Raw genomic sequence first — 25,404 nt, forward strand, 5'->3', positions numbered from 1 at the left:
GCCGAAATGACGTTGCTTCCCGCGAGGTTCTAGTGCATTTCAACAATTAGAACGGTCAGTTAACTGCCTTTATTGTTCACAAGAGAGAGTATGGAAAAATGTAGTAGTGCTAATCAAATGTAAGGAGAATAAAACCTTACGGCAAGCATATTCTTGTGTTATTATTTATGGCTATTATCATGACAATATGCCTATTTGTGAAATAAAAGCGTCGAGAAATAACATGTATTCAATAATAATTAAAAATGTAGTTACGTGTAATTTGCATTTTCATCGCACGTTAATTATACGTTGTCAGTTTGCTGTTGATTATTCCAGTTTTTCAACATTGGTAAACGTTGAATTCACGCGTAAACTACGTTTCAGTTACGTGGAATATGCGTTCTGGTCGCTGTTAATTTAACCCGTTTCTTCCTGTGACATCAGCCAGGCTGAATCAACGTTAATTGTTAACGTTGACCCTGCATTCACATGCAACCTGTTTTCAGCGTTGAATTTGCAATGTTGTGTTGACTGGGAATGACTGCTTTACATAATTAAATAAGTACACGTGTGAAGCAAGGACCCCACACTCTAACAGTAATATCAACAGCATCATTATTTCTGATTGTTGTTAATAGTTCATGGTAGAACAGGTCGTTAACTCATAATGCCCCATACTTCGATTTTTATGTCGCTCTTCGCTGGAAAACAGTCCGTCAACCGACCGGCATAAAAGGGTAAAGTTACACGACCAAAGCGCTGAGCGGCAAAGGAAGAAAGTTTGTTATCACTAATCCGCAATATGGAATGTAAAATGCTAACTCTGTTACGTTGCATGAACAAGATTTTCATAATTTGATTTGCCGAATTGCTTACTACAATTTTTTTTATGCTGTGCACACGCTAGGAATTTCGTAGTTCGCGATGAACACCAGGCAGTTCGCTGTGGATCCTCAGTTTAAATTTGCTTGAATTTTGAACAACGACAACTACTACGGTAAGCTTATTTGCTTATTTGGTGAAAGCATTGGCTGCTGTGTACACATTTGGCATTGAAATGTGTAATGAAACAATCTTCGGACTTAAAATAACGGTTTGCCGGACGCGCGGGCAAAATGAACTCGTTATTATATAATAATACTACACCAGAATTTCCTATTCGGTGAATACGTAAAACAACGTGCATCCACATGACAGCGGTTACGAATTTCCGACGCCTTTCAAGCACCGAGAACTCTGTGCAGCTGGTGTACACGCAATGCAATAGCCCTTTCGACTTCATTCGTATTACAAATCCCGTCCAACTGGACATTTTGCTTGCGTTTATTCTTCGTATAATCAACCACGGAGCAGTGTGATCCAGATAAACATATGTTGTTGATTTAGAATAATCCAGGACGTACGAAAATGCCACAAACCTTCACCGCGCCTACTGTGAACTTGCATTCCGACAGCTTCACACGCAGTCCCCGCGCCGAACGTGCTCGCAGGTGGCGCGCTGTGGCGAGAGTACCGGGAGTGCCTCGTTCGCGCTGGTTCGTAGCTAAAATTCTGGTCTATACGGACATACACACACACACATACATACATACAGCTTTTTCCATTTTGACGCTCCTAACGCTAACGCATTAAAGCACTGTATGACAGTTATAGGTGTGCGCCATAGAGTTAATATAGGAAGACTCTAGAGAACGTACTTGGCGCGCCGTCAATGGGATTCTCCTATCCCGGAGCGTGACCGCCCGGGCGCAGCCATCCGTTGGTCATGGGCAGTGTTAGTGGACGAATTTCAGCCCCCTAACTACAGCGGAGCTGCTCCGTTTGTTGCCAACCCTGTGCAGTCACGTCGGGCGAAACACGGGGGAACGCGCCGACGGAGGCATCGGCGTCCACTGTTGGAAGCGAGGCCAGCCGTGTATTTGAGTACGCACGAAGCTTCGGGATACATGCAGAATTGAGTAGTGCTATCGGAATCACGAGGTGAACGTTGCCATATCAAACGTGAATCATATATTATCTATGAGATTACCTGCGACACCGCCAACCCTTTGCTTTCCACCGACACGGATGAAGACGTTTACCGCCTATGACGTATTGAAGTGGCGTTTGTATGCTTTGCGAGCGAGATCAATGAATCGTTAACCATCGTAACGAATGTAGGCATGTACTTCCGAAGGCAACAGAATTCCAAAGATGAATACACACAGCAGGACACACAGTAAACCGTGATAATAAAGTGACGAACGAACGGCAGCACACAAGCAAGTGTTGTAGTGGGAAAATATTCAATGCTTATTTGTTTAACGAATACATACGTACATTGTATAACGTACACAGTACGCCGAATTTAGATAGCAAGTGATGAATTTAGGAAAACGAGCACGTCAAGTTTAGCGGAATGAAGCAGCCAACGGAAGGCAACGCCTTCCATGACCAACGGATGGCAGCTGCTCCCGTGTGGTCACGCTTTTTTGAGCGAATCCGACCCCCCTGGTGTGCGCCGAGCCGCCACGGTAAACTTGTGCTCGCCGCCACCGTCCGGTCGCTTCAAACGGCGCACCGCCGCCGCCGGTTCTGCCGACCTGCGTTCCACTGTCGGGGTACAAAGTTTTAACTTTTACATTCGCATTTTCGAAACAATGGAAGAAGGCGTAAATCTGCTATCATCATGTAATTTTTCTTATTTCTGTGGCATAAGTAATCCGGCCATTCATTGTATGTAGCAAGCACATCCATGGGGTGACCATGACATGATCTTCGACTCTCATATACGTAGTGCTCGCCAATTGTGTGATCAGTGGTGAAGTCGTAAACATTAAGCACAAAAATGGAAGATCAGCGACCAGTGAGTGCTTCCACAAACACTGGGGATAATTGGCGGAGGCAAAATATGTTAATGTGACATCAGCTGTGCATAGTCCTATTGTTGCCAGGAAAACACTTTCTGGAAGGTTTCAGAAATAAATAAGGTAGTGGTACCTTCAAAGATTTATATTAATAAAATAAGGCAGCATGGCAACATTTTCGTGAGTGTCACAGAGGAGAGTGTCACAATACAGAGGCGGCGTTTTCGGAAAAGTGAAGTATTTTGATAGAATAAGATAAGTATTCAAAGATATTGAAACATAAATAATGTATTTACTAAAATACAAGCTTTCGGACGGAGTCCGTCCTTCATCAATAAAATATACTTCTGGTGTGAAACGTAAAAACCTTGTAGCTCGGTAACCTTTAATCACATCTAAATGACCCCTCTGTAGGCTCGGCTAAGTGTCATCAAATGCCTGCGAAATGACTCGAACAATGGCTTATGCCTGACTCTGACGGGGACGCGGAGATTATCGGTTTCGCTGTGCCGACTCGTTTACCTTCCAAAACGGTAGGTTACCACAGAAAATGCCATCACGTTTGAGGCTATCCAAACTAAATAATGCTCCACTGGTTCTTGCAAGATCTCTGTAAAAATGGAGAAAGCAGGGGGAGGAATCGGGCGGTTATGCTTAACCCATGTGTCTTGCCCAAGAACAGTGTATTCACGGGAATAATACTGCAGCTTCCTATGAAATGCGGAAAAGTTACAGTAGATAACCTATTGTTATACGCAACGAAAAATATGTTCGTAAATAGGATACGGTCCTGTCCCACGGGCCGAAAACTAGTGGATGAGAAAAATATACATGCACAGCACTTCCGCAGGACACTGGGGACAACGGTGAAACACTCAAAACGATAGAAGAAAAGCGTAAGCATTGTAATTCACAAGTGACCGTACGTCACACACACAAAAATAGTCGTTCAATTGTAATAGTTATTCTGGTCAACGTATGATGTTAGGTTACCTCGGGTGCTGCCAGGTTGCCGGGCCTACTGGTGTGGTTTCAGTAGAACAAAATTTTTGTGTTCAGTGGGGTAGGTACCCTACTGTTCGAAGGCTGGTACCATTAAAACCGTGAACTATTATCCTATCAAAAAATTGTTGTTTGGTGGACGTACTTCGTTCCGCCAAGGCAATTATTTAGCAAGACTGAGCTCTTTCCCCGATAATAACACAAAACAAAATAGGCAAACACAAAATAGGCAAACTGTTGTACGTGATTGAGGAGCATGGCTTGGAAAGGGGAATTATTCTCGATCAGTTGACACTTGGCGCGAGAAAGTACCTTCTTTAGAAATTTTTGGGTCTGGAAAACACGCACGCACATACTCTCGAATGTGTACGCATGGACCTGCATGTTCCTATTTGGCATCGCCCCAACTCGAAAATCAGCCTTGATTCCGATGCTTGTTCTGTGTTCCAAAAAAGCGGCTGTTAAGTTTCTATGATCATCGAGAACACCCCTCTGCTGTTTGTATTTTTTTATTTTGTTTGCCAGAACCCGGTTTACTCGGTTGCCTATTTCTTTCCAGTGGGTTTTGTTTAAAGTCACTTTCATTGATACACGGCTCTCTCGCCGCGGACCAGACTCGCGTCGTCCCACCACCACCCTTCACGACAACTCTCTTCCCAGGAACCCGACGAAGGAGTTCACTGCGGTTATGTAAGCAACGAAGTTAAACAGAGAAACACGGTAGTCCTGGGAAAATCGCGCCAAAAAAAAGACCCTCTCCCCGTCATTGGCTCCCTGTTTCCGTTTCCCTACCACTGTGTGCGCAAGCTCTAATTGTGCATTGCCACAGGAGGACGTGTCGAATATCATTTCTTGGTTCTCTCACAATCATCTTAAAACCAACAGCGCTAAAACTAAGGTAGTTTAGTTCGCTCCTAAAAAGAATGCCACTATTTTTTGCAACTTATTGCCACTTATTTCATGCATTGATGAGATATGCCGTGTGGACATTATTTGTGATCTGTGTGTAACTTTCGACGCCAAACTCCATTTCCGCGAGCATGTCATGGCAATTAGGTCCTCAGCGCTACGAGTGCTATACCCCGTGGGAAGAAAGAAAAAAGGAGTATGGGAAACTCCCATGGGGGTATTCACGACCGTCACAAATATGACTTTTTGCTCCCTTGCCAAAAGTGTTCCCTGGACTCCCTTTCCTTAGGGTGTTCCTCTGCACCCTTCCTGCAGGTGTTCCTTCACTGCCCATTACAGAGAACGCCAATACATTGTGTTTTCCTCGTATGAAGAAGAGCTGCGTGCGTGCACGTAGTTCTATTTTGGCTTTTCATTTTCCTCCGAAGCGGCTGCTTCCGTTCATCTCTATCTGGCTGCTATGTTTCATTAAATATTTCATTCTTGCTACTGGCACGTCTTGGGTCACCTCAACTGGCGACCAGAATGGCGACCCCACCTGGAGTAACCTAGCAAAGAGTGGCTCTAGAAGATAGCACTCTCGAACGAAAAGTGGAATATGTACCCAGTATGGTTTGAAGTAGCTGTTCCCGTGGCTAGGTTCACCCAAGACGCGGACAAATGCAGCCTGCTAATAACGTCTCCGACTCAAGAGGTTTCCAAACATTTGTGCAACCTTGTTCTGCCTCACGAAGTTTTGACCGCGGCATATTTCAGGGCTGACCAGCAGACTTGCTGGTCATGATACTCCCAAAAACAGTTTGAACGCCTCAAGCTTTTCACGACAAAGCAAGGTGGTACGGAATCAGTAAAGGATTTCGTGCAACGCCTTTCGGCCATCATCGCTCACTGTGCGTGTGAAACTGAAACGGATGTTTGTGCTTGCTCCTTGCTCACAGCATTCATTGTGAGTCTGCGAGACCAATGCGTTCGTGCCAGGTTGGTACTGGAACAGGGGCTGACGCTGGATAAAGATGTTAACTTGGCCGATAACGTCAGAACCTAAAACAACAAAGCCTCTGCCCTGCCTTGCGCGAAGCCTTCCGCAAAATTGTTTACGCATTTTCTTATTTATCGCGATGGCCCTGTGAAACCGCCGCATGCACTCGACAAAGAGCTTACCAGCATAGTCCTCTGTCATTGCCGGACATCAGGCCTATAGAAATAATGCCATGTTCCTGTTCGTACTTCCTTAAGCACACATCTTCGGCATCGGATATAGTTTTTTGATTGCACTGCAAGCCTGAAAACGAACAAGACGACATATTTGGGTACTCATAAAGCAATTCAGAGTCCCCCTTTTATAACTTGCCTAGGGAATATCCCCTGTTAGCAGTTTGACTTGTCCCACATAGATATATCAGCGGTAAAAACCGGCGACGAATAAAAGCGCGGATATTCTTTGCTGCTCTCGTTAATTGCCTGCCAGAGTTATCCGCAGTGCCACCGAAACGTTAGCAACAATAATAAACAAAGATAATGGAGTAACGAGACAAGTAAAATAAGTTCCCTACATGTGTTGACGGAAACAAAAGTGGATGCTTTTATTTGTTTTGTTTGTTGAGTGCCTCGCGAAAGAGTGTGCCGGATAGAAGCCTGGTGCTTAGCAATGTTGCCAAATTCGAAACTGTGTCAGTGCTGCAGATTGCATCACTTTGCGTGCAACCGTCGGCCGCTTGATTGTGGCTAGAGTCAGGCGGACGCCGCTCTCTGGTTTTCGCGATGGTTTTCGGGGGGTTTCTGTCGATGGGTTTCTGTCCTTGACTGACAGATTGCGACGGCGTGGCGTTGTCAAATGCCAAAGTCTAGACTGCTGGGCTGTATGAACGCACAGTTGACATCGTGTAACTCTCACCGAACTTGTCACTCGGGGCATCCGTGCACAGTTGGCATCCGCCGATCAGTTATGAAAGTGCCGGTATGCAACAGGTGGGTATTGTATGGCTTTCGAGCACGTTTACCAAATATTAACCATGACCGCGCATCCAGCACAACCAGCTCTTGTAGTTTGCTCAGACGAAGAAAACGAAGCTCTGTGCATCTATACTGGTAAATTAACCTTCTGTGGTTGGGTTGTTACGTTATCTTGGACTTCCGTTTAGTTTTTCTCAGTGCAAAACTTTTCCTGCTTTCAGACTTAAGTGTCCTGGCGAAACATGACTCAGATGAAAAGGGGCCTTTTCGAGAAACGGGCGCGTAAAATCCCTTTTTTTTTCGAAATATTCCAAACGTGTGCCTCTTTCAGCAGATACCTGTATGAGCGATACATAAAATGAAAGAGGCATTAAAATATGAAAAAAAAATCATACCAAGTACAGCAATGGGGGACACCTACAGCCAGCGAAATCATGCCTCGAAGTAGGAACAAAATTCCGCTAGAGAGCATATTCGCCACTTTCTATATGACAGAGCGTTCGACCTGCTCGCGTAACTTTGCGCTTGACCTGCTGACATGGATGCATACTAAAGAAAAAAAAATCGCGTGTGGAATCACCTGCGAAATAATGCGGACAGAAGTTTGAGTGTACAGCGGCGGGGCGCAGAATATATTCATTTAATAATCCCGCATTAAAGTATGGTGTTTACAATGAGGATGCAGTATATGGGCTTTCTTTATCTTTCACATTTTCGTAATATAGCTCCGACTTCAGAACACAAGACATCTTGCATGACAGCGGATGTAACTGCTGAACGACTAATCCTCAATTAACATTAACATCCATTAATTCACTTAATATATGTGGTGTGGGAGGTGTCATGTCGCCGTGAAACCCGTTGATAGCACCGGCGCAATAACAAAATCAGGCTGGGAGCAAACGTGTGCTCACCCGTGCGCATTACGGCCTGCTAAGGAGCTACTTAAGTGATAAGGAGCGCACTGTTGGGGCCCAGTTGGTGGCGAAAGTTTGTCTCTGCAAGAAAATAAACCTTGTTCGTCGTTCTGTAGTTGTTGTGTTCGTCTTCTTCAGGGTTACGGCGAGTCGTATTCGAAATCACCACGGGTTTGTGGGCCGCGGATCCCAGAAAATTGGCGCCCAACACTGGTGTTTTCGACCCGCCGTGTCATTCCCCCGGGGATTCCCCGTGCTGATTTGTTCCCGTCAAATAAGCACACAATATTGCCGAAAGCAGCACACAGTATTGTGCCCATATTGGCTGGTCATTGACGATACGGGTGCAATATGGGGCCCGTTTCTCCGAAATTAGGAAAATCTTGGCAATATGGGTCCCATAATGCCCAGTTTGAGCCAATATTAGGATAATCCTGGAAATATGGGCCTCATATTGCCTGTGCACACCCCATGTTGACTGATATATGAATATTAATTGAAATACAGAAAATGGCACGTACTCGTGTTGCACAAATGCCCAAGCAGCATGGCAAGATTGGACGTTGAAGCGTGTGGAATGCCCAATTCAATACATCGTTACATCCAGGAACTTCCCGCAGATGATACAATCGACAACCAGCGATCCGAAACAATCAACACACTCTAGCAATCCCATTGTAACATTCACTAAAACTCGACAACTCAACTTTCCACACACTGAAAGCAGCCGCCACCTTGATTCGCGATGCCGATGCCACTAGGTCGAACTGACTGAGAGCGAGCGTGGCCGTTTGAGCGAAATCACGCGTCCTACAGCTAATGCGCATGCGCGACAGTAGGATCGGACGTTTGATACGCCCCCTCCCCTTAAATGTCTCTAATTACTCAAATGATAGAGGAATTGCGGCAGGTCAAGTAAAAAACACAATGTTTGATAGCAAGGGATGGCTCCTGTAAAGTTAGGTGTTTTCAAGTTAATGCAAGCAATGTGAATTCCTCTGGCGTATGTCCGTCACCGTCAGGAAAGTGTTTCACTCCTTTGTACTCTCGGAGCGGGTTGGAAATTTTTGGTTTATAGACCGTTGCGATCCCAATGAAGGCTTCTGAGGGATGTTTGGCACTGGCAATTCCGTGGGTCTGCCCGTGTCCTTCAGCAAGACGGGCGTAGCACCCGTTCTCCGTTTTTGCGGCCATGCAGTGTTTTTTTTTTTGTAAATCTATGGCAACTTGGATCAATGAGATTTGCAGAAATGAAAAATCAAAAAGGGGGAAAGAGAGAAATAGTATCAGATGTGAATGTTAAACCTTTATTACGGATAAAGCTTTATTATTACACGGACTTCCCGTTGGCGTTATCACAGAAATATGGGCAACATTGGCGCAAAATGGGCTTGCCAAGATAGGTAGCCCATATTGGTCCAATATAGAGCCTGGTTGCGCTCCCCATATTGGTCCAATATTGGTAATCTTGGCAGCCCATATGGGTCCAGTATTGAACCAATATTTGAGCCGCAGCACTGCGGCTTTGTGGCGTAGGTCCCAGCCTCCATTTCTCTCTGAGCATACTGAAGCAGCAGTTTCGGGACGAGTTCCTCCCCCTAAACTATGTGATGCGTATGCGCGAAGAGCTTGCAGCCCGAACGCAGCATAGTGATGAGAGCCTTTTGGAAAAAGTTCGGGCGATTCAGGAACTGTATGGGGGAACGAACTGTCTCGTAGAGGAAAAAAAGGAGGTGACACGCATTCACGTCTCTGCCGGAGCGAACAGCGATAAGAGGCAGGTTATTTCGAACCGTGCTGTCTTTTCTGATAATACAGTGGCCTCGGTCCAGCTTGCCGATTGCAAGATGACATCGTGGTGCGCGTTCAGGGCAAAAACGCTGCAGGTTTGGTGGACACCGGAGCAGCTGTTTCCCCGATCGGCGACACCAATCCACGATTGGTGTCGAGGGCGGAACATCTCGGTACGGACGACCAGAAATCGCCTAAGGCTCGCCTGTGATGCGGTTTACCTGCCGGTGGTGCGATACGCCTTACTTCGACCGTCGATGGACATCGGGTCAGACAACGCTTTGCTTACCTCCATGGAGTGCTGGAGCAATGATCCTGGGGCGCGACTTCATTATCCGTTAGGGGACTCATTCTGGACCTACATCTCGGAGGATACCAGCATGCCCATGGAGCTGTACCTTCTATCCATTACTGGAGTGGACGACCCCTGGTGCAAGGCGACTGGCCACGGCGAAACCGGGAACCGACTGGCAACAGCGATGAACCAAAGCAGCAAGCCGCTGGAGTACCTCGCCTCGCTGGACCATCACTGCACGTTGGTGCATCACGGAACAGAATACCGAAAGCCTATAGTTGCAACTGCTGCCTTGGATGAGGGCCTGTGAGGATTTGCAGCTACCTCGGGGCAACGGGAAGTGCTGGCGCAAGCATTGCTACCATCGTCATGGATGTTTACTGAAAAACCTGGTTTGACCGATTACCTGGAACCGTCATAGACACCGGCGACGCAAGGCCTTGGAGATGAAATCCTCGGCCGCTTAGCGTTCACAAGCGCAAGTTGCTCGATGCTGCGCTTAACGAGATGATCGAGACGGGTGCTGTGAGAACCCCCGCAGCCCATGGGCCTTTCAGCTGGTGCTGGCTCCGAAGAAAGATGGAACCGCAAGGTTGTGCGTATACTCCCGTCGGTTGAACGAGGTGAGCCTCTATAGGCTCGATCATGTACACGATGGGGTCAGCCCGTGTGTTAACAATCTCGGACTGCGGTCAAAGATTCCTGCAGATACTGATAGTACCTGATGATAGTACCTGATGTTGAAAAGACAGCATTTACCTGTCATAGGGGACTGTTTGAGCTCGTCCGGTCTCCGTTTGGTCTGCCAAATTCCCCGGCTAGTTTTCAGCGAATGATGGACGAGGTTCTCGGCGATGCGAAGTACAACTTCGCCCATGGCCTATATGAATGACGTAGTAATTTTCTCACGTTCATTCCAGGAACACCTTCATCTGAACGTGGTGCTGGGACGCATGCAAGCCGCTGGGTTGACGGTCAATCCTCAAAAGATGCAGTTGGTCACTAACCCAATCGACCCGCTCAGGTTTACGGTGGAGTCCGGCACGGTAAGGCCGGACGAGGACAAGCTGAAGGCTATCGTAGACTACCCTTGCCCGCAGGATGTAAAGAGCTTGCAGCGCTTCCTTGGTATGATTGGATTTTATAGACAATTCATACCGAGGTGTTCGGATATAACTGAGCCATTAACTTGGCTATTGTGGAAAGGTGGGCGCTGGTCATGGGGGGAAGCACAAGATAATGATTTCTCCGTTCTGGCGGAAGCGATAGCGCAGATCACCTGTCAGTATCTCCCCGATCTTAATCGCTCATTTGTAGTGCAGACAGACGCGAGTGATTATGGACTGGGTGCGGTGTTGTTACAACAGCGCGAAGGTGAAGTTCGGCCTGTGGCATTTGCAAGCCGCACGCTGACGTCGCCTGAACGAAACTACACCGTGACGGAGAAGAAGAGTCTAGCTATCATGTTCGCACTGAATAAGTTCAACATGTATCCGGATGCTGCGAAATCTACAATCCAGACTGACCATCAGGCACTCGCCTGGCTGAGTAGATTGAAATATCCCGCCCGAAGACTTACACGTTGGAGTCGGACGTTGCCACGGTACGACCTGTCGATCGAATATCGGAGGGGGACCTCTAACAAGGTGGCAGATGCGCTGTCTCGTGCACCTCTGCCCATGGAGGACGTCGTTACCACGCACGAGCTCGTAGTCGCGGTTGGACAAGCCGGAACGAACAGAGAGCTGGCGTGGGGACACGTCGTGAGCCGGGAGGACATCATCTGACACAAGTGAGGTAGGCACTTTGCAGAGCCTCACTTAAAGTCAACTTTAAGAAAAGTGAGTTTTTCAAACATGCAGGACAAGTGAGGGTTGCGTTACAAGTTCATGTTATAAGTTACCTACTTAGGGCTACACAAAGACAACAAAAGCAGAGTCCGTAGCACGGATAACTCAGCTTGCCAAGCCACACAATTTGCACTCGCTTCGTGTTTTCCTTGGTCTGGCTGGACACTTTCGGGGTTTCATCAAAGACTACGCTAGGAAAACGAAGCGCCTGACTCTTCTAACACAGAAACACGTACCTTTTGTAGGGACAGCAGAATGCGAAGCTGCGTACAAGCAGTTGGTTTCTGACATTTCCTCCGATTCAGTCCTTACGCTGCCAAACTTTAAACTTCCCTTACAGGTACATACTGACGCGTCTTACTATGGAACTGCTGCTACACTCTATCACCGTAACTGTACCGCATCTACTCACCAACAATTGCATGTCATAGGATAGTACTCCTACACCTTTACTAAAGCTAAACTCAACTATTCTGCGACTGAAAAGGAAACACTTGCAACCCTTGTGGCCTTGAGGTACTTTCAACCTTAACTGGATGGGAGAAGGTTTCACCTTCTCACAGATGGTGATGCCCTTACGCATCTACTTCAGACAGCACGAAAGAAAAACCGGATAGCGAGGTGGATATTAGAGCTCCAGCATTATGACTGTGAAGTCATACATCGTCCTGGATGACTTCTTCAGGATAGGGACGCGCTCTCAGGGCTATCGCATAACCACAATGGTGACCATCTCACAGTCTTCAACACATCGCAAGACTTGAGCTTCAAAGACGGCAAGTACTTGGTTCCACCGTCGCTACACGCCACGATTCTTTCGCTTTATCAAGACACTCCCCATTGTGGCGACGGATTCTCCCGTACATATGCAAAAATTAAGCAGCGCTTTACTTGGCATGGAATGATGGCATATGTAACCTAATACGTCCGATCTTGTCATATATGTCAACTCGCAAAAGCGAAATTTTAGCCACAACCCGATGTAATTACACTCTTCAGTGCCCTTCGAAGTCGTCCACATTGATTTTGCCTAGATCCAGAAGAAGCCAGAGAGTACGAAGAAAACTGAGTCCTTCCGGACTGGCCATCGACCAATGCACACGGATGACTGCAGGGCGAGTGGGAAAAGAAAATTAGCACACCATACTAGCCCTTTTGAGCCGACGCATGTTTCAAAACACCAAGACTACAATATCCGATAACGCTTTCAAGGCTTAACGGCATTCAAGAGCAAGCTCCTACAAGACTGGGCGAACCAACGTGGCATCACACTCAGATATGCATCGCCATACCACCCTGCGGGAAATGGTCTTGCTGAACGAGCAATCCGGGATAACAAACAGTACATCATGTTGTACCCCGAGTTCCCGGAAGGCTGAAAATGTTCTCTTGAAGCAGCCGTTTACCACCACAATAGATCGGAAACAGCAGCGCTTGGATGCTCACCCCATTTTGCGGCTTCCGGTGGGCAACAGTGCTCCATGCAGACAAGAACTTGATATCCGCGATGGCGTACAGCTGCATGAGAAACGCACTACTCCTCGTGAAGAAATGAGCTACAGACAATCAATGAAGATGTCCTACGATAAGCGCCATTCGACCAAGATCCCTGTGCTACGCGTAGGAAACCTGGTCGTGGTACGCGAAGGTACCCCTGGTAGGGCTCGTGCTATCCACGGCCCTTACACCTTCCAAAATACAGCTCGCAAAAACGGAGTGCTCATTGTATACGTAGCGCCTTCCGGACATTCTGGATGTGCGCAGCAAGTAATGCCATCCTCTATACCTCATGTGTACCGCGTGTTTCTGGCGCATGAGTACAAACGCCGTCTCACGATCTCCATGCGCAGCAAAAATATTTCGCGTGATTCCGAATACCAGTCAATAAATTCCCTTACGCAGCAGTGCTATAATGGGTCAGCACTATCATTCTATCAAAGAAGTGCAATAACTAGAACCCGTGACCGTGAGGGATCGCACGTTAGGGAAGAACGCGTTTCTTGCAACCGCTGGCAAATCAGTTTGTTTTGAAACGTCGGGGAGCGAGGACGAGTCTGCTCGGTCTTTGAAGAAACTCGTTCGACGCTTTCAAGATTAGAGTCATTTAAGGTCCGTATTATATCTATGAGGTCGCATAGTCGGTATTCGTCCGCACGACGCATTTTCGTACATCTTCGCTCTGATTCTCAATGGTCCTGATCACCCGCAGGCTGGACACAACGAGTGATTGACGGAGACAACGAACTTTGCGCTTCATACGCGAACGTTGATGCGTGAATTAGAGAAGCCTATATTGCACTTTACACCTGGATTACACAGGCAAGTAGGCATGTTTTCCAGGTAAGGTATTTCGGTTGTTGGGTTTTTTTACGTTGTATTTTCTCCTAGGTTATGTCCAGGCGATGTCGTAAATGGGTGAGTCAATCATCTTCTGTGGTTGGTGTTAGCTTCTGCGGAAAGAACAGCAATCCAAAGGTGTGAAAAAGATAAAGAAGCGTGACCACAGATAATAGTGAAGGAGAGATGCAGTGGTCAGCGTTCATCCATATACGTTGTGCCCCGTGTGTTCGGCGTTTGTGCATCATGAGTCATGACAATGCACGCTCGGGATGGACAAGCATCACCCCGGAAATTGATGTAATTTTTGAATATCGATCGAACCAACAGATGGACCAACAGATTGTTCAAAGGTATTTCTTTGTGATATTTATCGTACAGCGTAGCTTTCTGGGGCTGTTAACATAGCGTAGAAGGGGGAACCACCCCGACGGGTAGGCCTAGATCGCTGCGCGCTATCCGTTGCATGTACCGCATTGTATGGCGCATGTACCTCTTAAATTTAAAAGGTACATTTAAAAAAAAATGTACCTCTTGGCCAAGTGGTACTTAACCGTTACATATGCGTTACCTGGTTTAGAGTGTAAGACTCATTTCCACGGAATTTCGGCAAATTTATTTCGGTAATTGCCATAGCATTACGAGTGGTATTAACTGCTATACTGAGTAAACGTAACCACGGGGAACCAATTTACGCAAATAAAACATTAGGTTGCCTCGGGAAATTTCGGAGATCAATTCAAGAAATTAAGTTTCAGTCAGTTGAAATGAAGTAAAAATGTTACCAATTTACGGCAAAAGTCATTGGCAGAAAAAAATCCCTTGACCGCATGTCCCTCCAGGGCCGACGTTTTTACTGTTAATTTCTGTCATGCTTGGTGGACCACACTGTATATATTTCTACACATTGTGTCTTCTCTAACGTGTCCAGGAATTCTATTCAAGAAACGAGTGCTACTTTTCGGCTGCTTGACTAAGAAACTACTAGAGAAGCAGTACCTGTTTCTTACTCACGTAGCAGAAAGGCACCATTTGCTTCTTTTATCGCTCGCTCTAAATATAATTTCTGGACACGTTAGAGCAAACACCCTATATATAAGCGCTATGGAAAATTTATATTAAGTCTACGTTACGGCGGAAGCTCCGACATCTACTGTACAAGTGGAAAATGACAGCTGGTCGTATTAAGTGGCCTCATAGGGCTTCCAAGAGTTAAGGGAAGCCCAAGGCCAGTAAGGTGCTGGTAAAGTACCGCAGTAAAGTACTGGCTTCGCACTGGGCTTTCGGTGGTGAGTCGCTGACACGGCGGGAGGACATCGCGTGTCACTTGACCTTTCGGCGCCACTCGCTCAAACTTCACATGCCTGCGTATGGCTGACGATCACCCAATAAGCCCGAAACAGCTGTGCAGTGCTGCTATGGCTACGTTGAGCATTTCTAAACTCTAATGTACTTGGGACCTTTTGAACTCCGCCGTCGCTCGTACCCCTTTCCTTCGGCATATATAAGACAACTTCCTTGTTCGAAATTCGGTTGAAGCACTCGATTTTTTTTTTTTTTTGTTCGCGAAGTAATGTGTTGATGTGAACTGACACCAGTCCTGTATTAGAGAGAACCCAAAAATGTGGACGTCTTTATCACGGATGTCACGAAGACGCTACGGAGGACAAATTACGCATCCAGCAGTCTTGCTACTGCGGTACTCACACTTCGAGGTCGATGGGTCACATGCAGCCAATATTCGCTTGCTCCACATTTCTTCGGATCTTGCGAGAATCCAAGCATCGCATCCTTTTTCTACGAGTCGAAGGGGAACGCAGTCCTTGCCGTAAAGCAACATACTGGAAGAGATGGTCGAAACACGAATTCAATTATTTACTTGTGGTTGTAGCGCGATCAAGTCATAGACGGGGGGGGGGGGGGGGGGGCAATATATACACGATACGCACACAACACAACTGCAACGTGTTTCACCAATGAACGTAAATGCAAAGACACGTAAATCCCCAGTGCATAAGTCACGCACTGCAGATCGGTACGGTCAAAAGTATACAAAATATACCAACCAAATTCGTTATACGGGCGTGATTTAACATTAACATTTATCGCTGTTGGAAGAATGACAAGAGGCCTGGCAAGGGACCTCGCGATGAGCTCTGTTTTAGAGCTTTGATGTGTATCGCGCGAGAGCCGCTTGGTCCGTTCAATTCAATTCAAATTCACCTATCTCATCTACGTTGCATCACGTTACAAAAATAATTATGCCTCTTCCTAAAGACGAAGAACAGGCGCAACGCAGGTATTGTTCAAAGATTCAGGTAGTCCGGCAGAACTACCCACGCAAAACACCCCTCATGCAAAATATCATGCCAGACACCCCTCAGAAGCCTTCGTTGAGATAGCAATACGTGGACTTGCATGCACATGCATGTCTTCGTTTCGCATTTGGGGGATGAAAATAGGCGATGGGACATTTTTTTTACCAGGTTCAGAACTGATTAGAAGGGTACTATGCTGCATAAAAGCGCATGTTTGAACGCTACGGCATAGTTTGTATGAAAATGCATGAATATAGTGCATTCTTTCAATAATCCGATATCGTCACCTGCCAGAGCACCAGCTTATCCAGGAACTTGCTCTGTTGCACCGTTGTCGTCGAATAATTTGTTTTCGTCTTTATCCCCTTAATATTCTTGTTACTGCAGTATATTTGTTGCTTCAATCGTACAGTCCCTACTGTCCAGTTTGCGAAATTGGTTCAGCTTTAAAGTGGCTCGAAGCACACACACTAACACGTACGCGAGACGTGCCTGGATAACGAGGGTGTTTAAATTCTTGTTATATCCCAGAAATCTCGTAATATCTCGTTATATTCTCAGAAATATGACCGGGACAAAACGAAAGAAAAGAAACCTCTTCCACTGCGGCCACTTTACTTCGCCTCTTCATTTATCGGCAGTGTTGTGCCCGTTACTCGAAAAACGAAATCCCGATATCGTTACACGCACCTAAAAGTTGCGCTACCGTTACCTGTAAAAAGTAACGCGATACTTCATGTGTACTTTTGAGGAAAGAAACAAACAGTATCGTTGATGGCGTACTTCAAACGTCTTAAAATAATACATAATAAAATAAAATAATATCTCAAAATAATAAATCGACGTCCAATGGGTGTTACACGTAGGTCGCCTGAAGGCTAAAATTTGGAAAACAGTTTTTTACAGATTTACTAAAGCCTACTCGATATCCTGCATATACTTTCCTCTACCTCTAAAGCAAATAAAGCACGAAGCAAGTCTACCGATAAAAGGTTCAACAGCTTTGTCACAAAAAGAACTCAGATTGCCCGGAACGAGAAGCTAGTAAACATATCATATTGTGCATTTTCAAATTGGACGTTGACTTCCTTGACGCACAGATAAAGCTTTCCCACCAAGGCGCATAGTAGACATCTAAACATCACGTCTACTGTTTTGGTTGGATGGTTGGTAGCAGGCCATGGTCCCTCCATTGCAGCGTACAAGAAATGGCAACGGTCAAGCACCTAAGCGTACGTGGTGCAATGTCATGTGGAATGTCATGACTGTCTGACTGTCATGTGAATGTCAGCGAGGACGGTTCCAGAATGCAGTAGGAGTGACGTCAGTTTGAAGAAAACTCCCACAATACACCAAATCTTCAAGAAGGTTAATCCCAAATAGGGAACACGTGGATGACAGTCTCTTTGCAAGATAACGGCCTCTGTGCCCTCCTTTCGGCTATTTGCCCGGTCTTCGCAGAATGAGTTGTGATATCGGGCAGCTTGTTCGAAGGCAGGCACAGTGGAGGCTTAATGATAGGTCGAACATGAGACAAATGATCGCTTGATGATTGCCGCTTGCGTTGATCCCGTCGTATGAATGTGTATGAGTGAGCACAAATGTAAGAGTGAAAGGAGGATGAGTGAGAAAGTGTGGCTGGTTTGTCCCTGCAGATGACGCTCCCCGAAAGTCGGTGGGGAGGCGTGTTAGCTTCGCTCAATTGGTAGAGCCCTGGACCGGTAATTCAGAAGATGTGGGTTCGAGTCCTACAGCAGACTAACCTTTTCAGCGACTTTCATCTTTCATCGATAGGTCGAAAACGAGTTGTCGCGAAGCCCACCTCGGAAAGTAGCGGCAGCGCTCAAAGATCGCGCCACCGCAAATTTGTAACGGTTTTTCTTTAGTTACCAGTTTAAAAAAGTAGCGCGATCTCTACTCCGCTACCGAAAAAAGTAACAGATACGGTACCGCCGCTACTAGTAACGGCGCTACGTACAACACTGTTTATCGGTACCAAGACGGGTGGTGTTCACCCTTCAGCGGGTACAGCTTGGGAAAGAATTGTGGGAACACAGCGGTGTCGCGTTCGTTCATTCGAGCAACACCGTATATAGCAGCAAACAGGAACATACACATGCTGGCTGCCGTGCCGGGGAATTTGCGTCCTGGGCAGTATGTATGTCGACATACGTCTCACAGCGTCCGAAGAGAACCCAGCAAACACCCCAATGACCTTATTCTCGTCAAACTGTGCGACCTCGATTACTTTGTCTTTGCCAGTCATTTGTTGTTACGTGAAGAAGGCGCGACCGTCAAGGGGTGATGACCAATGGCAGACGAGACCTCAGGCAGCACCACCAGCACCGGTATTCAGACCCGGTCTCGGCGTGACCTAGACAGCACGTTAACCACACGGCCACGCGAGCTGCCCTCTTTCCAAGCAGCACAACATCTTGGCCCAAATATTGGACCAACATTGATTCACCCTTGATTCAACTTTGAGCCAACATTGCCAATATTGGTCCAATATTTGACTCTCCAATGTTGTGCTGCTTGGGTTGTGGGGCTAAAATGCAAAGGAAACCGTGCGCAACCCGCATCCTGTTATTGCAACCCTCTCTCGCTCTCCCACCGTTCCCATGCAGTTTTGCCCTGTGCCATTTCACAGTCGCTTTGTGCGCTGCTACGCGAATCAAGCGATTAGCAATAGAGCTCTGCACATAACAGCTTGCCTTCGAAAGCGCCCTCGGTATGATAATGGTGCTTCGGAGCCCTTATTTCACTAGGAGGTAACACTTACCAACATCTGGTCGTATCGGGAACCAAATCTGTGGGTTTTCCGGTAGTGAGACCATGTTCTTGTCTGTACCTCGCATCGCACTCAGCGTCGGCCTCAGAAAATCTCTCAACCATATCTTCTCTTTTGCACTCTGGTGCAATGGAGCGAAATATTATATCGAGATGCATTCGTATACGCTTCGAAATAAAAGGCAGTGCTTTGCATTTGCGTAAAAAATAGTATTTTTGCCCATTGAGTCGTTGCGCACACTCGATACAGCGCTGGGAACGAAATGCTTTTGATTGAGTAAGGTTCGTTTTCCCCTATATACTTCGCAAAAGAAGCAAGTTCACTGCATCGCCCTCTACTACATTTCGAACAAACACGGGATGAGCGGTAAGTGGATTAGCTGCAAATCATCATATTCGCGGTGGAAGCGATATGCCTACCTATATACCTTAAACATCTTCATTAGGCTTTTCGCGTTGCCTGTTCGTGGTTCCATGCCAAATTTTGTGATCCAAGTATGACGTATAAAAAGCCAGGAATCGTGCGAATATACCGTAAGCATACGTAGTGCGGGCATGCCGACACTTTGGCTCTAAGTGACCTTAACAGGAAGTGAATAAAATGGCGAGCGACACCTGTGTTTCTCAACGAGGCGCATGACGGCCTTCTGTAGTTGCGTCTGGCGCGGTTCATGTAAAGCTCCAGTCAAACTTAATAGCAACACAGGAGAAAATTCGGTCCCAGTTCCCAGCGCGATAACAGTCACCCTTCGGACACTGGGCGAATGTTGAGTGATCAAAATCCTTGCGTTAAACTAACGAATAATTCTGTTCAATTAAGATTTCCTCATGACCCCAAGGGTAGCTGTAATCGCGATCGGGAACGAGACCACATTTTTTCCAGTGTTATCATAAAGTGTCATACCTCATGCTGTCAAGATTGGGTTAAAAAATGTTGCCAATAAAATCTACTTCGAGGCATCAGAATGGCAGTTAGTATGTTGTTTTTCATGGTTGGCAAATTCGTAAAACGAAACAAATTTTGGAGCTAATAGGCAATTTTAGCAGACCATTGGTAAGGTTATAGTTTATATCGGAACCCAACACAGTCGCGTGTGACTCAGAATCTTATCAACTGGTTGGTCCTCATGATGGACACCTCATGATGTAATATTTCCTTTCCTTGACTGGCGGATGCCGTCACGACGGAAATCACTGGTCGCAATGGGGCAACAACGTGGGAGAGAGCACATTCGACTAATCCGCCTTCTGTACTTTGGCTTGACATGATTCCTTTCTGTCTCACGTTGGTTAGCACTTTTCGTCCCTTTTCCTACTCTTTTGCTTACCAGTCACGTTTATATCATGTTAGTTGCTTCGTAAAAATGAAACTTAGGCTGCTTTGAGTCGCGTGTGCTCTGGTTGTGCCCCGTCTCAAACGTTTTACGTCGCGCAGAGAAAAAAAAATACTGTGGTCTCTTCGCTAGGTCCTGTCTGGTTGTTACAGTACGTCGTTTTCCATAATATCGCTCACCTGTACAGTTCCACTTGGATGCTCCACATTCGGTCCGTATATTCTCGAGAAAAATCTCAAGAAAATCTGGATCGCTGCATCCGTGTTCTTTTAGATATCCCAGAACGCAATCCCTGCTGTATTCCATTACACTGGAAAAGGTAGCATGTAAATATTACATAAATCAGAGATTATTCTTAACATACTGAGGGCTAATAAATTGTCACGTCGCGGTTGATTGCATCTCATAGAGTAGACAGCAATGTGCGCGCTTCGCAGGAGAGAAAAACAGTTTCTCTCTCTCTTTCTCTCTCGTTCTCTTTTTTCTTTCTTTTTTTTTGCATTGAAGCCGCTGGCTACATCAAACGTAAATCGTCATACTTCAGCGGGACCAGACAACATCACTTACAACGCACAGGGTAACCTTGACGTCTGGTCACGCCGAGCGCTCTTTCATGTTTACAACACATCTTTGTAACAGGGAGCCCTACCAACTACATGCAAGGAGGCGTTCTTTGTTGTTCCTGAAATCAGGCAAAACCCCAAATGCCCTGTCCTTTTTTCGCCCAGTGAGCCCGACAAGCTGTGTGGTTAAAATTACGGAGAGAATTGTTTTGCGTCATCTCGACTGGTGGCTCGAAAAGCAAGGTGAATTCCCTCACGAAATGGCAGGCTTTCGTCGCCACCGCATTTCCACGGATGCAGTGCTCGACGTCCTCTCAACAGTCCAACATGGTAGTGCACATCAGAGAGTCCATAAAAGGGGAGCAGGTCCATAACCAGGGAGAAGGAGAAGTGAGGGCGGACGACCAAGACTCGTCACAGAACCGCCTGGAGCAAGAAGTCATCGCTCGGACGGGGAACCCGGAACAACTGGTGTCGAGAGGCCCGAAACGGACTTCAGACTATGCAACCTCTCAACAAGCAGCTCGACAGCGTCCATCAACACTGTGCCGTCACAGATTGTGCCCCAAGGACAACGTCCAATTGTGGTGAGCCGGCAGCCTGTGCACAGATCTCTTGTGTTAGATTAAATTGTGTGCCCATTATTTACTGGTGTTGGCCTCGTTTCTTCCACAAACTACCCCAAAGGTACCCCTATCTCATGTGCTGTCGTTCCTACCGGGAGCGGTCATCACAATGTGATGTTCCCAGGAAGCGAGGTTCCTAGAATCACTAAATGGGCTCCCCAGATGTGCCCATCGAGCAGGCCAGTCGTATATTACTACTAGCATCTTCTTTGGGTGTGTATGAGCACCCCAGGAGTGACAGCGGCCGTTTAAAAGAATGGACAGCACGACATTCTTTGAACGCCCCCACCCAGAGCCAACTCAACTGTTGACGAACCAACGTCTAGCACGAAGATATAGTGCGGAGAAAGCTCTCTTTTTAGCAATTTCCCTGTTTTCCCGACGTTTCCCAAAGCAGGGAACAGCCATGGCCTGCGGTGGCTAGCTGGGCACGTAAACTGAAGCGACAGATGGGAAGAGGCAAGGCGATCACGACTTCACACGAAACCGCCGATTCCAGGAAGCCGTTTCATTACTTTGCCGGCTTTTCCCTAAGCGAGGGATGCGAGTGGGAATGGCGACTGGAGAGTCCATAAAGGGGGAGCAGCTCCATAACCAGGGAGAAGGAGAAGTGAGGGCGGACGACCAAGACTCGTCACAGAACCGCCTGAAGCAAGAAGTCATTGCTCGGACGGAGAACCCGGAACAACTGGTGTCGCAAGGCCCGAAACGGACTTCAGACTGTGCAACCTCTCAAGAAGCAGCTCGACAGCGTCCATCAACACTGTGCCGTCACAGATTGTGCCCCAAGGACAACGTCCAATTGTGGTGAGCCGGCAGCCTGTGTACAGATCTCTTGTGTTAGATTAAATTGTGTGCCCATTATTTACTGGTGTTGGCCTCGTTTCTTCCACAAACTACCCCAAAGGTACCCCTATCTCGTGTGCTGTCGTTCCTACCGGGAGCGGTCATCACACTGACATAATTTTTCCTATAAGCTAAATGTACTGCGAGAGCTGTGTTAAAGGAAATGCCTCAAGGTTAGCATCCTAGCAGACGTTTGGTGCAAGCGGGCCAGGACCCTCAGCAAAAAATATTCTGAGAACGAACTGCATTGACACTCAGTGACTTTTTCGAGTTATTAGTTGGATTCTGTTGATGTATTTCTTGTGTGAAGCTTTTGAAGCTCTTTGGCTGCTGTCAGTTTTGTCCTCATCCACGTGGTTCACACATAGGGGGCAGAAATTAGGGGTCAGATGAAAGATACACTTTGCTTTGCATTATCCTTCTCTACTGAACTGGTGCACAGCACTCGTGCTGTCTCATCTGCGGAATGACATCATCACCCTTGCTGTCTACAAGTCAGGTAGAGAAGGATTCCAAAGCATGCCTTGTGGCTGCTCCTTAAGCAGTGTTCACACAGACCAACAGGCCAACTTAGAGGCGGTGCCATCTGCGTATACTAGGCAGCTCCGCAGACAAACAATCTCGCATCATCTTATTTCACCAAGAGAACAACATTGTCTTAAGGAATGCCGACAACGATGCTTCTGTGGCTTTGACCTAATAACTATTGTTTTTCACAGACACCTGCACAATTTGTAACCAATGCAACCTAATTATAGTGAAAAAATGGCTAGGAAGCAAGCGAGCTGGTGAAGATGATGTATAATGTAAAACCCCGAGACTAGGGAACACGAAAGGACAGACTTCGTGTTCCCTAGTCTGGGGTTTTACATTATGCTAATAATAGTATTATGGCACTATGACACAAATAAAATTGTGGTGTGTGCCATCATCATTGGAAGTGTGGGCAAGTCATGTGACAATGCTCCTCTCGCTGATTTGCCAATGCACAACCAATTTCTGAAGGTTTCGTTCGGTGACAGATTCCCTCCAATTTGAGTCGGTCATGAATGTGCAGTTGGTGCAGAAAGTTGGCCTGTGTGAATGCTATCTTATCGTTTGTTACCTTTGTTTGTGTGACAGACAAATGAACATGCGATAGATACATCAAGTGAGCTGAGTAAGATAGCTCTTCTCTGTACAAAAAAATGTGTAAACTGAAACCAACTGATAACTTGAAAAAATCACCAGTTTTTAAATATTTTTCACTGAAGGTTCAGAGTTCCGATACGTAAAACAGACGTTCCAAAAGTGTCCCAAGTAAAATTTAAATGTTTAAAGAAATGAGCCATTGCCTGCACAGTCCATGGCACCGCACTCTCAAGTTTACGGAGGTCTAATCTGCACTAATGCAACCCAGCCTAACACATACAGAATTAATTTGCCAGTTTCGATTGGTTTTCAATGGTCTTCACTTTTGCACTGAAATACAGATAGCATGTTTGTGTTCCTGCCTCCAGTGTACGTCTAAGCCTTGGCATTACACACTCTACAGCAATACATAGCGTGACACAGCGTATTGACAGTTCAGTACAGTGGGTCAATTCTACGCACCTTGTTTACTCACAGCATATGAATTATTAGTGGAGTCTTCTAAATGACAAGTGTTTTGACGCAAGAGACTCATTTGATGTGCTTCGAATGTGGTTCGAGGAACATACTAAATCAGACAGGGAAAGGACTACATTGACATTAACAGTGCGACAGAACATACTGTTCCTTGTGTGACAGTTTCCGAACGTTCAAATTAACAGCTGTTGCCCTCTTGCTTTATATGGCGTAACACATTCTCCGAATGTCTGTCTGGTTTTAACTATAACTTCGTAACGTTTCGTCTCATCTACAGTCCAAGGGGTAGTCAAATTTGACCCACCCTTGCTTGTAATCCAAACACGTAGTAAAGAACTTCAAAATTACGTGCGTGTTCCAACCTAACCTTGTTCTCCAGCACATATCACCACCCTCCGCCCTGCCCTGTGGGCGATGCGTACAAATTTACAAATAGCCGCCGTCGGCGTCTGTACAGCAAACGCATCAGGTTTTCGGGGTTTTCTGCCGCCGCTGCCGCCGCACTTCTGTATCGGTCAGGGTTTCGAAATACGCGGACGGTGCCCACAAGATGATTCTCTCTTGGAAATATCGCAGGCCCCGTCATGAGGCATTCCCCTTATACTCTCTTAGAGGTAGATTGGATTTTCTATCCTTCTACATTTGGACATCAGGATTGTGTTCTGCGATGCTTTTAAGTTGAGTTAAGTTGGATTTTCTTCAGTTTTTCATGTCCGTGCTGCAACTGTATTGTCATCTAGCAGACGAGTTACCTACGGAGGTACTGCTGCAAATCAGCGCAAACTGCGTCTGTTGCAACCAGTTCGATGTCTATTGTACCATGTTTAAGCGTTTTTCGGGTTATGAAGTCCAGAATGGACTGAATGAATGATCGTGTCCGTAAACAGCAGTTTTACACTGGAAGAAGCCTACTGAACTTATTCTGCATCTCCGTGAATGTAACAATTGTAAACCCCTTCTCTCTAAAACTAGTGTTTTGTACAAAGAAAATACCACTTGGCAGGCAATCCTCGGGGAAACTACAGTGACGACCATACCTGTAATTGCGTAAGCAATCCCTCTGTTCTTCGTCTTCCCCGCTTCGGAAGTTTATGAATCTATAGGGTTTTGTCATGTATTGATCTTTACTGTGTATGATAACTTTTTTTTTGTCAGTGTGTTTGTGTCTCGTCCCTGTCTCGGGTGTGGTACCTCTCATTATTCTGCCTCCGGAAGTGCAAGGACCGAAAGCTCAGTCACAGTCAAGCTTCCCATTGTCTCCGGTGTTTCTCAGTTACTCGTCCATTCAAACACGTAGTATAGTGCAATGCACGGGAAATACCTGAGGAATATTTCCTGTAGCCAGGGGTAGAACTGGATGAGAACAGTTTTCATCCACATTCATTACTATGATGTCGCAGCGCGACTTGAACGGCCGCTTGCACGCGGAAAAGCGCT

The 25,404-nt window shown here is 46.4% G+C and overlaps 1 protein-coding gene across 1 annotated transcript in view; it reads right to left on the reverse strand.

The window, feature by feature from the left end:
* Nucleotides 1–25,404, reverse strand: part of LOC135373691 (uncharacterized) — a 78,292-nt gene that overhangs the window by 43,848 nt on the left and 9,040 nt on the right. The window contains exons 7-10 of the mRNA XM_064606774.1: nt 20,504–20,634; nt 18,983–19,112; nt 15,590–15,723; nt 5,901–6,021 (exon numbers count right to left, since the gene is read on the reverse strand). Coding sequence (XP_064462844.1) covers nt 5,901–6,021; nt 15,590–15,723; nt 18,983–19,112; nt 20,504–20,634 — 516 coding nt within the window. The remainder of the gene's footprint in view (nt 1–5,900; nt 6,022–15,589; nt 15,724–18,982; nt 19,113–20,503; nt 20,635–25,404) is intronic.

This window comes from Ornithodoros turicata, unplaced genomic scaffold, assembly GCF_037126465.1.
Source record: "Ornithodoros turicata isolate Travis unplaced genomic scaffold, ASM3712646v1 Chromosome29, whole genome shotgun sequence".
NCBI lineage: Eukaryota > Metazoa > Arthropoda > Arachnida > Ixodida > Argasidae > Ornithodoros > Ornithodoros turicata.